The sequence below is a fragment of the Eutrigla gurnardus genome, assembly GCF_963514095.1.
Source record: "Eutrigla gurnardus genome assembly, chromosome: 1".
Classification (NCBI taxonomy): Eukaryota; Metazoa; Chordata; class Actinopteri; order Perciformes; family Triglidae; genus Eutrigla; species Eutrigla gurnardus.
The window spans coordinates 21,555,096-21,572,021 of record NC_139915.1 but is presented as its reverse complement, the minus strand read 5'-3'; the positions used below and the strand labels follow the sequence as shown (position 1 = coordinate 21,572,021).

At 41.9% G+C, this 16,926-nt stretch overlaps 1 protein-coding gene across 1 annotated transcript in view; it reads left to right on the top strand.

The window, feature by feature from the left end:
• Nucleotides 1–16,926, top strand: part of ush2a (Usher syndrome 2A (autosomal recessive, mild)) — a 273,785-nt gene that overhangs the window by 128,323 nt on the left and 128,536 nt on the right. The window contains 5 exon segments of the mRNA XM_084005786.1: nt 7,674–7,862; nt 9,246–9,386; nt 11,737–11,812; nt 12,122–12,207; nt 13,087–13,246. Of these exon segments, the coding sequence (XP_083861912.1) occupies nt 7,674–7,862; nt 9,246–9,386; nt 11,737–11,812; nt 12,122–12,207; nt 13,087–13,246 (652 nt within the window).

The following is a 16,926-nucleotide window of genomic DNA, read 5'->3' as shown; positions in this document are numbered from 1 at the left end:
AACAGGCCCCTTGGCGCATTACTGTTAAATCAGATGCCCACATTACGAGCCAAAAACCTCCCATTACAGCTTACAGTGGGTACGGAAAGTATTCAGACCCCTTTAAATGTTTCATTGCAGCCATTTGCTAAAATCCAAAAAGTTAATTTTTTTTCTCAATGTACACTCAGCACCCCATCTTGACAGAAAAAAACAGAAATGTAGAAATTTTTGCAAATTTATTAAAAAAGAAAAACTGAACTATCACATGGTCATAAGTATTCAGACCCTTTGCTGTGACACTCATATTTAACTCACATGCTGTCCATTTCTTCTGATCCTCCTTGAGATGGTTCTGCTCCTTCATTGGAATCCAGCTGTGTTTAATTATACTGATTGGACTTGATTAGGAAAGGCACACACCTCTATATAAGACCTTACAGCTCACAGTGCATGTCAGAGCAAATGAGAATCATGAGGTCAAAGGAACTGCCCAAGGAGCTCAGAGACAGAATTGTGGCAAGGCCCAGATCTGGCCAAGGTTACAAAAGAATTTCTGCAGCACTCAAGGTTCCTAAGAGCACAGTGGCCTCCATAATCATTAAATGGAAGAAGTTTGGGACGACCACAACTCTTCCTAGACCTGGCTGTCCAGCCAAACTGAGCAATCGTGGGAGAAGAGCCTTGGTGAGAGAGGTAAAGAAGAACCCAAAGATCACTGTGGCTGAGCTCCAGAGATGGAGTAGGGAGATGGGAGAAAGTTCCACAAAGTCAACTATCACTGCAGCCCTCCACCAGTCGGGGCTTTATGGCAGAGTGGCCCAACGAAAGCCTCTCCTCAGTGCAAGACATATGAAAGCCCGCATAGAGTTTGCCAAAAAACCCATGAAGGACTCCAAGACTATGAGAAATAAGATTCTCTGGTCTGATGAGACCAAGATTGAACTTTTTGGTGTTAATTCTAAGCGGTATGTGTGGAGAAAACCAGGCACCTGCTCAATACAATCCCAACATTGAAACATGGTGGTGGCAGCATCATGCTATGGGGGTGTTTTTCAGCTGCAGGGACAGGACGACTGGTTGCAATTGAAGGAAAGATGAATGCGGCCAAGTACAGAGAGATCCTGGAAGAAAACCTCTTCCAGAGTGCAGGACCTCAGACTGGGCCAAAGGTTCACCTTCCAACAAGACAATGACCCTAGGCACACAGCGAAAATAACAAAGGAGTGGCTTCAGAACAACTCTGTGACCATTCTTGACTGGCCCAGCCAGAGCCCTGACCTAAACCCAATTGAGCATCTCTGGTTGCATCATTCCCAAGAAGACTCATGGCTGTACTAGCTCAAAAGGGGGCTTCTACTCAATACTGAGCAAAGGGTCTGAATACTTATGACCATGTGATATTTCAGTTTTTCTTTTTTAATAAATTTGCAAAAATGTCTACATTTCTGTTTTTTTCTGTCAATATGGGGTGCTGAGTGTACATTCATGAGAAATAAAATGAACTTTTTTGATTTAAGCAAATGGCTGCAATGAAACAGAGTGAAAAATGTCCGTATGCTGTACATAAGCTCTTGAGAAAGTTTGTCGCTACATGAATGTCTTCCAAGGAGAGAGTTCTCCTTTCTTCTTCCTTAGCATTTGCAGTCAAAGTTACGGATTTCCTCCATTTCGCTGTCTTTATCCCGTTGAAATGTAACCGTTGATATAGCGTCTGATATCTTCCACTCCAACTCCTCCGCTGCGAGGGACACGGGCGCTGAATAAGAAGCCATGTGTTTCGCTTCTAACATGCAGCTGATTTGCCAATGGCGCGTGAATGGCCAACGGTGATCAGTATGGAAATGAACTGCATCGCCGTACCCGCCCCAGCAAATACAGAGACAACGGCAGATATTTTCAGAAACTACAAATACAAAATGTATACTTTTACGGCAACCAATACTGTTATCTGAAACATGGACTAATATTTTGCAGTGTATGAAAATAAAAGACACACAAAATCAAAAAGTTAAAAAATAATAAAATAAAGTTCAAAGCAAAGGGTCCCTCCTTCTTTGTAGACGGTCAGAGTTCAGTTTCAGTTCTGTTCATACTACTTGGGTAGATTTTTGTGTTATATTCTTAACTGTATCACGAGTGAAGTGAGATGATGTCTAAAGTTCCTCAGAGTGGATCCCACAGTTGGCCAGACCGTGCACCGTTCCGTCTGAATCACTTGTCCTTTCTGGCTCGCCACCGAACCTCCTCCGTTTGGAATCTGAATCAAATCCTAATGTTGTGTTTTGTCTATTGGACCCGGACTGAGAGACCAGAGGCAGAAGGCAGGTTTAAGATGTTTATTGTAACCAGAAATGAATGGTGCAGCAGGCTGGTGCGGGTGACGTGTCCGTTCGAGCTGGTTAGCAGAGGACTGCTGAGGTGACGAGCAAGCAGGTGGACTGGCAGGCAGGGATGAGTCCAACGGAAGAACGCTGGAGTCCTTCTGGAGAGCGAAGTCACAAAAAAGGCGTTAGTAAAGATTACGACTAGGCAGGAGAAAGCACTGTTTGCGGAGACGAAGATCAGCGCTTCACACATCACCGTAGGGACGAAATAATCTGGCGCCGGAGTGATGAGGACGCCAGGTTTAAATAGTCTGCTGGTGATCTTGATGATTGGCATCAGGTGTGCCCACTTGGTCCTCTGCCCACCGGCCACGCCCCCCAGAGCGGCTGGAGATTGAGAGGGAAAAGGAGGGGGAAGACAGACAAGGGAAAACACACAACACAGAAACACAAAAATCCCTCCCACTGTCCTGGCAGAACCGTGACACCTAATCCGGCAAAATGAAAAACCACAGAGTGCAGAACAATAACCATTACTCTCTATTCAAATCATGACGTCTTTTTACTTCCACTTTTCACTCTATTTCACTCTATATCTTCCATATCTATACCCAGATGCAAGATATACAGCATTCAAAGCATTGTAAATGAGTCTGTACATTTTTTACAATACAGGATAAATATTTTACCATGACAATTACCTATCACATCACCTACATATCTTTAACCATAGATTATATATATTTTTAAACTCTTTTAACCAGCTACACCATTAGCATTCCCATTACCAGTGATGGGAATAACGGCATTATAAGTAGCGGCGTTAGTAACACCGTTACTTTTTTCAGTAACAAGTCTAATTGATTACTCATCTCATTATTATAACGCCGTTATCGTTACTGCCAAAAAATGTGTCGCGTTACTTCATTGAAGGCAGAAAAAAACAAATGTTACGCTAGCGGCTATAGTAAACAGAGACGGGTCAAGCACTAGGACCAAGTGGAAAACGGCCGCTCAAGCTGAAGCCTGTGTGATTGGCCGTCCCCGCTGTCACTCCATCTTGCTTGCACACCGGTCTGCTAGTCTGCGGTCAGGAGTCCTACAGGAGTCTGCTACTGTAAGTTGGGAGTTTGTTCTGCCTGACGTCAGTGAGAAGGATTGTAATATCAGAGGTTTCATTTACATTTACGTTTGAATCGGTGTCCGTGTGCGTATGTGCGTGCGTGCGTGTGTGTTTGATAATTAGACGCAGCCAGGATGTTTAAAAAAAGAAAAGTGGACAGTGACACAGGAGACTTCTTTAGAAGTCAAAGTATAAGTTACTCAAAGAAATGTGTTACACCCATCCTGCAACACCTTCACTGGCTCCCAATAAAGCAGTATATCCACTTCAAGATCCTCCTCCTCATCATTTACAAAGCTCTCAATAATCTGATCAATATAATGTATTATTATTGTTGTTGTTATTACTATTGGATTAGAATTGGGTGATAATGTTTTGCTACATGATTTACAACAAGTCAAACCAAAAAAGGGAACAGTAAACTTAAAAGTAGCAATAGAAAACTAGAACAACTACTAGAAAACACAGTGAACTGAAAGCGTTAGTTTTATTAAAAATACATTTGTCCCCCCACCTCTGAAATCAAAACTTTGTCCTTGCACACATTATGTAAAAACATACGTACAGTATGTCTACTGTTTTTTCCCCCTAATTTACACTACAAAGAGTAAATATATGTATTATTTATTTTTGGTACATTGCTTTACAAGCATAATTTAATTTTGCTTAGTTGTGACCTGTTGAGGTGCAATAAATATCAAAAATTCCAAAAGATATATTGTGTTATTTTTATCAATCCACTCTATAAGCATAGTAATTATAATATCTCCAATAAAATTGTTTAGATTTGTGCACTGTGGATTTCTGTTTGTTATGTATTGAGTATCCATTTCATTATAATACTCAGATTTATCATAAATAATTGAACACGCACATGTATTTTAAGTTCCGTCAAAGAGGGATGGAGATGGGGTCCAAATTATTTGACACATCAGTATTTAAAAATTATTTGAAAGTAACGCAATAGTTACCAAAGTAACTAGTTACTTGCCCAACACTGCCCATTACAAGTAATACCTGAGTTAGCTTAGCGGCGCTAGACGCGATTAGCATTAGCTTTGCACTAGCTCAGCTAGCGATCTTTTTTAAGTTACTTTTCCAGGTTCTCAATGATACTGCAGGTACCACGGTGGGTTTAAAAGATTAGGAAACATATCGGGACTTCGACTGGCTTTATGAACATACTTCAATGACAGGAATTTTCTCACATCATGTTAATATCAACAGCTAACCTCAAGGCCTAGCCCCTTTGGATTTAGCATGGTTCTTACCGGAGTTTTCACAGAGGCTTAACACGGTGAAACTGGCTCCTCTCTCTCTCAGGCACACTCACGCGATGTTCCCCTAATAAACAGAAATGTATCAAGATACTGCCCGAGGATTAATCATTAATTTACGTGGATTTCATCATGTTACATACCCCGGTTCGTCAGCTCGTTTACGCGCGGGTGCTAGTAGCTGGACCCCCCTTGCGTCCTACGCAAGGGCCTGACGTGTACCTCCCAAAAATCCTCGACGCGCGTCGAGGCGACGCAACGCCAACGCAACGCCAACGCAGCGGTTTTGGCTGTGATTGGTCCGCTAACTACATCCGCTGGAGACCGCTATCCGGTTTCCACTCATAAACACCGCCATTTAAACTTTTAAAAGGCTACTTTTATTGTTTTCACCTCGTTTTATTGTTTGCACCTTCTCGCTTTTGCACAAAGAAATAAAACACCAAGTTCTGAAAAAATGTGCATGTTTAAAGCTGGAAAGTAAACAAATACACTATAACGAGGCTACGACGATATACGTCAAGAGTCTCGGTCGGTCGGTCATTCTTTACAAAAAACATAGCGCCCTTTCCCGGTGTGGCATTGAATTGCATTTCGACACGTAAACCCAACGCAGAACCATCACGGTCTCCAAGCAACTGCGTGGCCGTTGCGTTGCCGTTGCTCACTACGCGGAAGCATAATCAGCCCTTTAGATGGCACTCGGCACAGACTGAGATCACGCTCAGCTCAGAGTGAGGTCACGTTCAGTCATGACACTGCAGTGAACGGGGTCCAGAGAAAAAGCCAAATTGACTACCTTAAACAAGGCTCACCTAATATGTTTACGTCACCTCAAGTGTAGGTTGTATAGGTAAAATTTACACCACTTTACAACGCCGTCAGACCGCGCTTTATTTTGGCACTACATTTTCTCAACCGCAGAACCCCTGTATCGCTACGCATTAGCAACTGGGCAACAGCTGATCTGCGAGCGGCGGAATACAGTGCGAGGCCCAGTTGCTGGATGAGAGGTTTACTTTCGGTAAAAACGAAACTTATCTCTCCTTATCCTATAGTGCTAAAATAATTTCACCATGCCCGATCTGACCACTTGCCACATTGCACGTTTCAATTTAAACACAACACACTAACTGACTCTCACCCCCCACACCCAACCATGCACACATAATTTATTTCCTGCTCATAAGTGTACATTGAAAACCGTCTAAAACCATCAACCAGCCTATTCAACCAGCTTCTACACCATCAACCAGCTAAGACCATCTAAAAACATCAACCAGCTAAAACCACTATGACCAGCTAAAACCATCAACCAGCCTATTGAACCAGCTAAAACCATCCACCACCCTATTCTACCAGCTAAGACCATCAACTAGCTAAAACCACTAAGACCAGCTAAAACCATCAACCAGCCTATTGAACCAGCTAAAACCATCCACCACCCGCTAAGACCATCTAAAACCATCAACCAGCTAAAACCACTAAGACCAGCTAAAACCACCAACCAGCCTATTGAACCAGCTATAACCATCCACCACCCTATTCTACCAGCTATGACCATCTAAAACCATCAACCAGCTAAAACCACTAAGACCAGCTTAAACCATCAACCAGCTTGTTAAACCAGCTAAAACCAGCTAACACCATCAACCAGCCTAAGCTGGTCTAAGCTGTTTTTTTTTAGTAGGGGGGTCACAAAGTATTTCTCTTTGTTCTTAAGAGATTTTGGATGTAAAACCTTAACTATGTGCACAGTGTGTGAGACCTATCCAAAGCCAGTAATATTACATGTGCCTGATGGTATGAGAGATTGATAAAGCCTCTATAAAGGGCATCCCAGTAAAAGGCTGTTAACCCAGAATGGCCTGTGTGGTCCCCTGTGTAATATAAAGCTGCTCGTTAGTAGCAAACGATACACTGGTAGGTCTCAGTATACCATGCTATGACCAGAGAGAGGATTGAAGGAGAATGAGGAAGGAAGTGCTAAAAAGAACTGGGGGTGGGAGAGGAGTTAGGAAGAGACAAAAGAAGGCCTGGGAGGAGATGAGATGCAAGGTGAGAAAAAAGGGAAGATTCAGGAAGGTGAAGCTAGAAGGAAAAGGGAAGTGAATGATTGACAGAAGAAAACAACAAAAAAGGTCACAGGTGATGGAGCACGATGCATCTCCTCAACGATACACAATTTTATGAATTATTAATATAGTGTACATTCCAGACTGGAATGAGTGAGTTTAAGGAAATTAACAATAGACAGAGCATAGATTTATAAGCATGTATAAACAATTTGTAAGATGAAACGAGGACAGATGCAAAGGAAGATGGAAGGATGGATGGAAACAGAAAATGAAAGTGGTGTGGGGCAGGAAGATGGGGAGGGAGGGAGGGAGGGAGGGAAGCAGCTGGACCATCCTGAACTACTGAGGGTGTCAGAGAGAGAAAGACGGGGAGTGCTACAGAGAAGGAGGGAGGCTGATTGCTGTGAAATATAGCCCAGAATGAATGGCTGGCTGTATTAAATCAGTGCTGAAAAAGTTACTACTCTCATAAATACTATTTATGCTAATGGCGAGGTATGATTTACTGGGCCTATTAAAACACAGAGGTGGGGGATGCTTTTTCTTTAACCTCATGTGCTCTCGACCTGTTGTTTTGCTTTTTCTCTTTTCTCTTTTTGCTTTTATTCTTTTTTTCATTGTTCTGCCCAAGTTAATTTCTTTCTTTGCTCTTTTTGTCTTTGATCCTCTTTCTTGCTTCATTATGTATTGCTTTGTTCAATTCTAGTATGTGGTTGATTGATTGATTTGATTCTGCTGCTTACTGTTATCTATCTCTTTTCTTGTTTTGATTTGTTGTCTTAGCTCCAGTCTCCTCATCTTGACTAAGTTTTCTCCCCCTTCTCTCTCTCCTTCTCTCCCTCTCCCTTTCTCTCTCTCACACACTCTCTCTCTCGCTCTCTCTCTGTAGTCCCTAGGTCCATACCACCTCCTACCACAGTACAGAGCTTGAATGGCTTCAGTGCCAAGGTGAGCTGGGTGCCACCCACTAAGGACATCAGAGGGTTGATTGACAGATATGAGTTGAAGGCCTACAATACAGATCAGCCAGAAGTACCACCTGTCACAGCTGTGTTCCTGGCTAATGGAAATTTCACAGGTAAAACACATAGCAACCTTTAAACAGTCTAAAAGACAGTACATATATTACATATATACATTCAGTTGAGATACTGAACATACACTTTTATGAAAAACAGAAATAAGTAGATTTTGCTCAGTAAGAGCAAGGAAAACATCACGGACAAATACCACAAGTAGCAGCATCATGTGAAACATGGATGAGTCCTGATAAATGTAACTTTAGTTGTTTTCTGCCACCTTTTTAGTGAGACCTGTGAGGGTGTTTTGTCCCTAAGTGCAAACATATTCACACACACACACACACACACACACACACACATACACACACACACACACACACACACACACACACACACACACACACTCTTTCATACTCTTTTTTCATACAAACACACACTGTCCCAGGCAACCCTGTTAATGTCTCCTTGGCAAGTCCCCAGCTCGAGGAGACTGTCTCCATTTGGATCAAGACGCTCAGGACTACCCTGATGATGTCATACCCTGGCATTGCTCCTTTTTTCTCTCTCTCTCCCTCTCTGTTGCTCACTTTTCGATCTTTCCTCACTTCATCTTTTATGATGATGATGATGTCTGCGTCTGCTCCTGCTATTCGTCCCGCTTCTCATCCACTCTGCCATGTCTCCAGGCAAATATGAAGATGAGCTCTCTGTCGCCGTCTTTCTCAGTGTCTCTCTCCGTGTGCCCCATTCCCTCCCTCTCCCTTTGCCAGACATTAAGTCCACCGTGATAAGGCTTCTTGTTAATTTATGATGGCCTCGACACCTGACTGCAGAATTACACCAATGGCTAAAAAACACAGAAAGCAAATGAGGGTGTAATGGCATCGGAGTGGGGGCCTGCCCCCTAATTGAATTAAAAGACATGGGTAACAGAGAGAGAAAGAAGAGGGACGAGTGCAGGGTGACTGGACACAGAGGGTAAGGAGGAATGGAGGGAGTTGAAGAAGAGAGAAAGGAAGGGAGGGGATATAAAAAAGTGATTTAAGAAATACGGAAAGGAGTGGAGAGGGCAGACGGCTAGGACAAAAAACATCAGAGTGCGACAACTGAAGCCTTACAATTAGAATAGACTCTCCTTGTGTGCCAAGCCCGGCAAGTTTGCTTAGCAACAGTGGAACAGGGAAACAAGTAGAGCATTTAAATTGCACTATTGAAGAAGATTGATACATACTTTAGTAATAGCAGCTTCCAACACAGACTAAAAGGAGACAACAAAAGGCATTTAGTTTCACATCTATCTTAAAACAGTTTTCACTTGCCCTGATGTACATACAAAATTCACTCTTCAGTTCAGCTCATATGAGGAAAGATTTGTTGAACAAAATTCCCTCTTCCTTTGTTCTTTGCCGCCGTCATGTTCCTGCTCTCCTCTTCTCCAGATGTGCTGCCAGGCCTCACTCCATCCACTCGATACATTATCACTGTGAGTGCCTGTAGTCCTGTGGGCTGCACCGAGAGTCTTCATAATCACAATGGTGGTGATGATGATTTGAGATCAAGCCTCACAACCCCAGAGGAAGGTAAGGCCGTAAAGCACAATACACACACACACGTTTCTGTCCCTTACCAGTAGCATTAATGAGTGTTTCTGCATCACACAGACAAACTTCTAGATACATTAACACAGTCATCTGATCTCCTCAGTCATTTTAGCTCTTAAGAAGGGGGATGAATGAAGGCTGGAAAAGACATAGGGACAAGTAAGGATGGAATAAACAGGTGCAGTGAAAGAAGGAGAAAAAGTAAGATAGCTGGATAGGGCAAGACACAAAATGATAAGAGAATGAAACACTTTGCAACTGAGTGAAAGGCAGATTGTACAGAGTTCTTATCATGGAGGTCATGGAGAGAAGATAATGTGTATAAAGAAAAAAGAAGAGGTAAGAGGAAAAGAGGGATTTTTCTTCATATGTTAGTCACTACATTAATCTGTGTTGGACTAACTGGCCTTGTTGGGGAGATAATGTGACGGCAGGGGTCAGTGCAGAGACGGCAAAAATCAATCTGCAGCAAAAGGGAGAAAAAAACAGATTACTGTATTGATTCTCACTGAGCATAGAGTTAAGACACTGAACCGTGTTTAGAAGACTGGAGAAAGAACATATTTATAACTCTGTTTCGCCAAAGTCTAATTTTCAAACTCCGGGAACCTCATGTAGACACATTTTTATTCACTTCACTGGATCAAGCAACAAAGTTTTCGTCAGTCACCCGAAGCGGTTTCAATGACTGGCATCATGTGAAATGATTATGTATTTCAAAATCTTGTTTTTGTAGAATGTTAACCTGAAATAGTATCAGTACTCTGTATCGGCAAGTATTGAAATTTAAATATTTGTATTCAGTGTAAAGTGGTATTGGTGCATCTCTATTTGAAGAGGCTTCACATTCTGGTAGGTAGAAACGTCAGTTTCAGATAATTTTGCTTTTGCTAGCCGACATCCAAAAACTTGGAAGCAGTTTTTAAGTAATATATATATACACGATATTGCCAAAAGTATTCACTCACCCATCCAAATAATTGAAATCAGCTGTTCCAATCACTTCCATGGCCACAGGTGTATAAAAGCAAGCACCTAGGCATGCAGACTGTTTCTACAAACATTTTGTGAAAGAATGGGTCCCTCTCAGGAGCTCAGTGAATTCCAGCGTGGTACTGTGATAGGATGCCACCTGTGCAACAAGTCCAGTCATGAAATTTCTTAAATATTCTACAGTCAACTGTCAGTGGGATTATAACAAAGTGGAAGCGATTGGGAATGACAGCAACTAAGCCAAGAAGTGGAAGGCCACATAAAATAACAGAGCGGGGTCAGCGGATGCTGAGGCACATAGTGTGCAGAGGTCGCCAACTTTCTGCAGAATCAATCGCTACGGACCTCCAAACTTCATGTGTCTTTCAGATTAGCTCAAGAACAGTGTAGAGAGCTTCATGGAATGGGTTTCCATGGCTGAGCATCTGCATCCAAGCCATACATCAGCAAGTGCAATGCAAAGCGTTGGATGCAGTGGTGTAATGCAAGCCGCCACAGGACACTAGAGCAGTGGAGACGATGATGAGGATGAACTTGACTGGCCTGCACAGAGTCCTGACCTCAACCCGTTAGAACACCTTTGGGATGAATTAGAGTGGAGACTTAGAGCCAGGCCTTCCCGTCCAACATCAGTGTGTGACCTCACAAATACACTTCTGGAAGAATGGTAAAAAATTCCCATAAACACACTCTTAAACCTTGTGGAAAGCCTTCCCAGAAGAATTTAAGCTGTTATAGCTGCAAAAAGGTGGACCGACGTCATATTAAACCCTATGGATTAAGAATCGGATGTCACTTAAATTCATATGCGAGTCAAGGCAGGTGAGGCGAATACTTTTGGCAATATAGTGTGTATATGCCTTCTGTCATTTATCTTTCTGTTCCCACAACAATATAAAGAGAAAATGGGAATTTTTTATATATATTTACAAATGGTGATTAATTCTGATTAAACATTTTTATAGATTGACAGCCCTAAAAATAAAAAAAAATTCAACATGTTGGGTGAAAAAGAAACATTTTAGGAGAACAAGCACCAGCTCCTCTGCCCCCTTCTCCCTAAAGACTCATTCCTCTTAGGTGCTTTAATCTTAGAGAAGAAGACAGGTAGAGGGGTGAGAGAGGGGAAAGAGACAACAAAAACAAAATGCCATATGGCTATTTTCCCTGCTTCGATATATACATAATAGTGTATATTCAACATTGAATCGTTAAAAATGTGTCCAAAATAAGGATAACATTATCATTTTCTTCCACTTGCTTATACCAACCAGTATATTTGTGGTCACATCCTGTTAACTTATAAACAAATATTTAGATTTTCCTACAATTTCAGCCCCAGATGGAGTCTCTCCTCCAGTGGCAGTCTCATCCCCCTCAGCCCTCTATATTACCTGGGAACCCCCCGCACGGTAGTACACAGCACACAGCCTCTTCTACCCTTCTCACATGCAAACCACTTATTTTATTGGTCAATGTTATGTTGTCATGTGTAAGTTTCTACAAGTAAGCTAATAGGGACACACCTGATATTCTGTCATAAAGCATTTACTAACATGTTAATATATATTGCTGACCTACTACTTTAAGGGAAAATTAAGACACCTATTTTATGTACAGATTTTTTTCACCTTGATAAAAAGAAATTGTAATTGAACATTAATTTAACATCAAAATACTACTAATATTACCCTCGTTTAATGTTTTTGTTCCAATGACAGGCCCAATGGAGTTATTACAGAATACCTCCTCTATCACAACAACCAAATGGTCTACAAACGGAAAGACCGACAACACAACATCACGGGTGAAGAGAATGTGTGCGTGCGTGCGTGCGTGCGTGCGTGCGTGCGTGCGTGCGTGCGTGCGTGTGTGTGTGTGTGTGTGAGTGTGTGTGTGTGTGTGTGTGTGTGTGTGTGTGTGTGTGTGCGCATGTCGCAGCATAGATGGGACTGCGGAGGGATGGGGCCTCGGTGTAAAGAGGATGGGAAGAGTGAAGAAAAGCAAAATGGAGTGGGGGATTAGCATTTGAAAGAGAAATGAGCATCTTACCAAGGGAAAAGCACTTTGAAAAAGAGCACTAAACACGCACAAACACACACGCGTGTGGAAATTACGCAGCAGAGAAACAAAGATCACTACACACATGCAAGACGCACTCTGAATGGAACAGATGCAGTCATACAGTAAGCAGGAATGTACACAGACTCACACACACACAAGAGAGTCACCCTATATCGTAGTTTATATAAGCAGAATTTATCAATCATTTTGATTTTACACACACACACATTAGTTAATGAAGGCATGAGAGCACATATCATCCACGCTGGGTTAATAATGCCGAGTGTCTGATGTCCACAGTGATTGGAAGGATTATGGACATGGTAATTAAACAGTATGTACAATAATAGATCGTGTTACAGAGAGTGAGACGGATGGAGAACAGATTTGAGGCAGAGATGGACACTTAAATGGAAATGACTGTTAATAAACAGGGCCACAGGGAGGTACACTGAGGAATGACTCTGTGAAAAAAGACTCAGGGGTTCAAACATGGATTAAATCTCCTCCCAATGAAACTAATTCCATGTTTTTCAGGTGTTGACTGTACTGAGCCATCATTGTTTTTGTGCCTATTTTGAATGCCTTTCTGTGTCTTGGTGTATGTGTGCGTGTGGTCCAGGTCTTGATGTCTATTCCACCCATGTCTTGGTACTGAGTGCATGCACTTCAGTGGGCTGCACCAACAGTTCACAAGTTACTATGCTGACCTCACAGCTTCCTCCAGGGCTGCTACATGCACCGACTCTTACCCTGCTTGACTCACGGACCATTCTGGTTGAGTAAGTGCACACTCATCAACTGAACATAAGTTTTAATCGTTGAATTCTTCTTCTTTTTGGGCCAAAACTATTTCAAATATAATTCATCAATTTGATGACTGTATTACTCTTTTTGTTTCTGTTGAAATAGTCATTATAGAAGGAAATAAGAAAAATAGGAATAGAATAGGTGAATTTTTTATGTAAATAGACATACAGTCATCTCAAAGACCTGTTAGATATGTCAGATCCACACACACACACACACACACACACACACACACACACACACACGCGGGCACACACACACATAGCAGAGCTTACAAAACTGAATGACACATCAGATGTTTTGTACACTGTGTATGTAAAGACAGTTCACTAAAGCCATTTGATTGCGTGTGTGTATGTGTGTGTGTGTGTGTGTGTGTGTGTGTGCGTGTGTGTGTGTGTGTGTGTGTGTGTGTGTGTGTGTGCGTGCGTGTGTGTGTGTGTGTCAGGTGTATCAACCTGACTGAAATACAGTGTGGGTGTGTGTATACTGCACAAAACAGTCAAATGAGAGACTGATTGTACCAGCGTGGCTGAAAAGGACGGGGTACGAATGAAAGTAATGAATGAATATTATAGCTTTCATTTTTCATTCCACGTGTTGTTTCTGTGTAAAATACGAAGAGAGAGAGAGAGAGAGAGAGAGACGGGGTGAGATAGAGCTAGTGACCTTCTGCAGTTGTTTACCATGCGGAATATTCTATTGCACCTGACCATTCACCTCGAGTGGGAGGAGACAGAGGAAGATAGATCCTTGCACTTTTTTCCATCATGCTCATGTGCAAATGCTCCTGGTTTCTGTGTGTGTACGTAAGAGTCAATCTGCGTGAAAGCCATTAGTGCACCCGTACCGCGCCCAGGCACGATTGAGCCTAAAGTCTGGATTGTTTGGCCACTGTGAGCGCTCCGTTCCGTACTTAAGAACGGTTTGCTTCCTTGGCCCCGGCAGGCTTGGAAGAGGTGGATTTAAGTACAGTATGGTTCATGCACGAGCACATGCACGGGTACGCAATGTTGACATGACGTAGGCTTTTTAGGCCATTCCACTCATTATCGCTGTCTTCAACTCGGATCTCCCCCCGCTATTGAGACGATTTATGACTGAAAATACTGTTGATGACTCTGTAGGACACAGCGGGATACTGTCTTGGGCTTGGGGCCTCAGACTCGTGGTGTGAGCGGAACCGGACCATTACTTTTATAATAAAAATGCTGCTGTGTGTCTCTGCCCAAAATCGCAGGCGCTAATTCGCAGTCGCTCACGCTCACTTTCACTGATTTAGGCCGAGTGTTTACTAGAAATATTTGCAGACATACTTGTCAGTAAAGTCATATTCTCTGTGTTGTTCTGTGCTATTGCGATGACTTGAGACGGCGCTTCTTGAAAACAACATCAAGCCATGCGAGTGTCGTATTACGACGAGATGACGTATGTACAAGAGGCAATCAGGCCTAGGCCTGTTTGGGCTGGAGCAGGGTGAGTGCAAACCGGCTGGGGACCCCCTGTGGGGGTTCAATCATGCCGAGGCACGGTACCTATCGAATGGCCCTGGTGTGAGTGCGCCCTTAGTGTCCTGACTGTCACTTACAGTGGGACTCCACGCAGGAGGGCACAGAGCCCTGCATGCACACACACACACACAAGCAGCCATATGCACACATATTTATACAATGGACAGGGGATGAGTGAGAGGATTAATATGGAGGCACACAGTGTCTGAGGGCATGCTTTTAAGATCTGTGGTGATCTTGATAATGATTGTCTTGGTTAAGCAGTGGTCATCTACACAAACTGTACACGAACATAACTGCCTGGATTTACTGATACAGCAGTTTGGCCTAATTCATGAGTACTTTTTCTTCTCTTCAAATTGTTTAGAATCATTTGAAGAGAAGAAAAATGTCTGATCCACAAAACCTGCAAATATTCTTATTTACCTTGTACCCTATATTGAATTCAAAAATATACCTTTAAGCAAAAACAATGCTAAAAGAAAAATCTAAATGTGGAAGTAATGTTTAAGTTATGTTTTTATTGTGTTGTGTTTTTAATAATAATAATGTATACATGCACAGCATTTAAAATCATCATGGATGATACAAAGTAAACAAAGTAAAACATCTGTTGTCTATAAACAAATGACTAGGTGTAATACATCATCCATGAGAGCACTGCTGTCTGCTGAGCAGGGATATATTTCATAGTCTTAGCCTTTCAAATGTTATATATTCACCAGGTGTGGGAAGGCCACGTATTACCTTGTTAGCACATTGGTAATAGGAAGAGGTTGAGAGATCATACTTGGTCAATACCTCTCTATTGTGTCTGTGAGAAAAGCTGAGAGAGAGAGAGAGAGAGAGAGAGAGAGAGAGAGAGAGAGAGAGAGAGAGAGAGAGAGAGAGAGCACAACTGTGGAAAAAAATTGAAAAAAGAGAGAGTGGACAGTAAATCGTGAGTTTTAATGAAAAGAACGGAGGGAAATGTGGGTAATATGTAAAACGTGTGTTAGTGTGCGTGAGGGTGAGAGACTGTGCGAAAGGTTGAGGTAGGCTGCGGGATGCGAACAAAACAATATCAGCAGATTTATTCCCTGACCTCACCTGCCTGACACAAACATATTCATACACACCAAAGCAGAAACAAACATGCACACACTGTAGGCTATGTGGAAAAACTGATGAGACACTTGACATGTTGAAAAAAGAGTTAAATTAACCAAACAAAAACAATCCTATTTGTTTAATTCTAGTATTTCCTTATGCATACAGTTTTTTCCCATGTGTTTTTTACATGTGTTTTCAGTAATAATTTAACACCACCTGAATGTGCAGGAGACTGGTTGTCTGTTCATAGATTGTGATGCAGAATTTCAACCTATTGCATCTCAGAACATGGTAATCAATTTGACATGCTGAGAAAGCACCCGTCTGTTTTTCACTCATTTCACAACACGCTTTTAAAACCAAGGATTTTTCTAAAACCATTACCGCAGTGAATTATGATACAAATGATTACAACTCCCCTTTGATTTAGTTTTTCAAAAGTGGACATACATCACACTGCCAATCAACAGCATCTAAATCTTATAATAAATGTAATAGATTTGCCACAGTGGCTAATTGTGTGGTAACACACCCTCATCAGTCATTCAAAAACTGGCTTTTAGTGGGAAGAACCCAGAAAGGAATCCATCACTTTTTAAAGAGGCTTCCCTCTGCTACGATACCGGGAGCGATGGTTTACGCTCAGGGATTTGTAAGAATTGCATTACCATTTATAAAAAATATGTTTTAATGCTCCTTTTATTAAGGAATTATTTGCTTGTTGTGCTATTCTCAAAATCTGCAGGTGCTTTAGTTGTTGTATGATGTGAAATGTGCATCAAGATATATCATTTACAAAACCCATGCAACATGTTAATCCATTGATTGACGTACTTTAATTGTTTCAAAACAGTATTTCTGCAGCACTTTGTTTTACACAGTGAGGATGGAATTAAATAAACAACCTTGCTTGCAAATTGTTCTAATTTTTCTTATAATAGCACAAAATAAATTGTTGTATTATAGCTTGAATATATATCCAACATCATCAACATGAAAGTGGAAAGTAGATAAATGTTCATCATCAGAACACATTCAGCGGCTCCTAA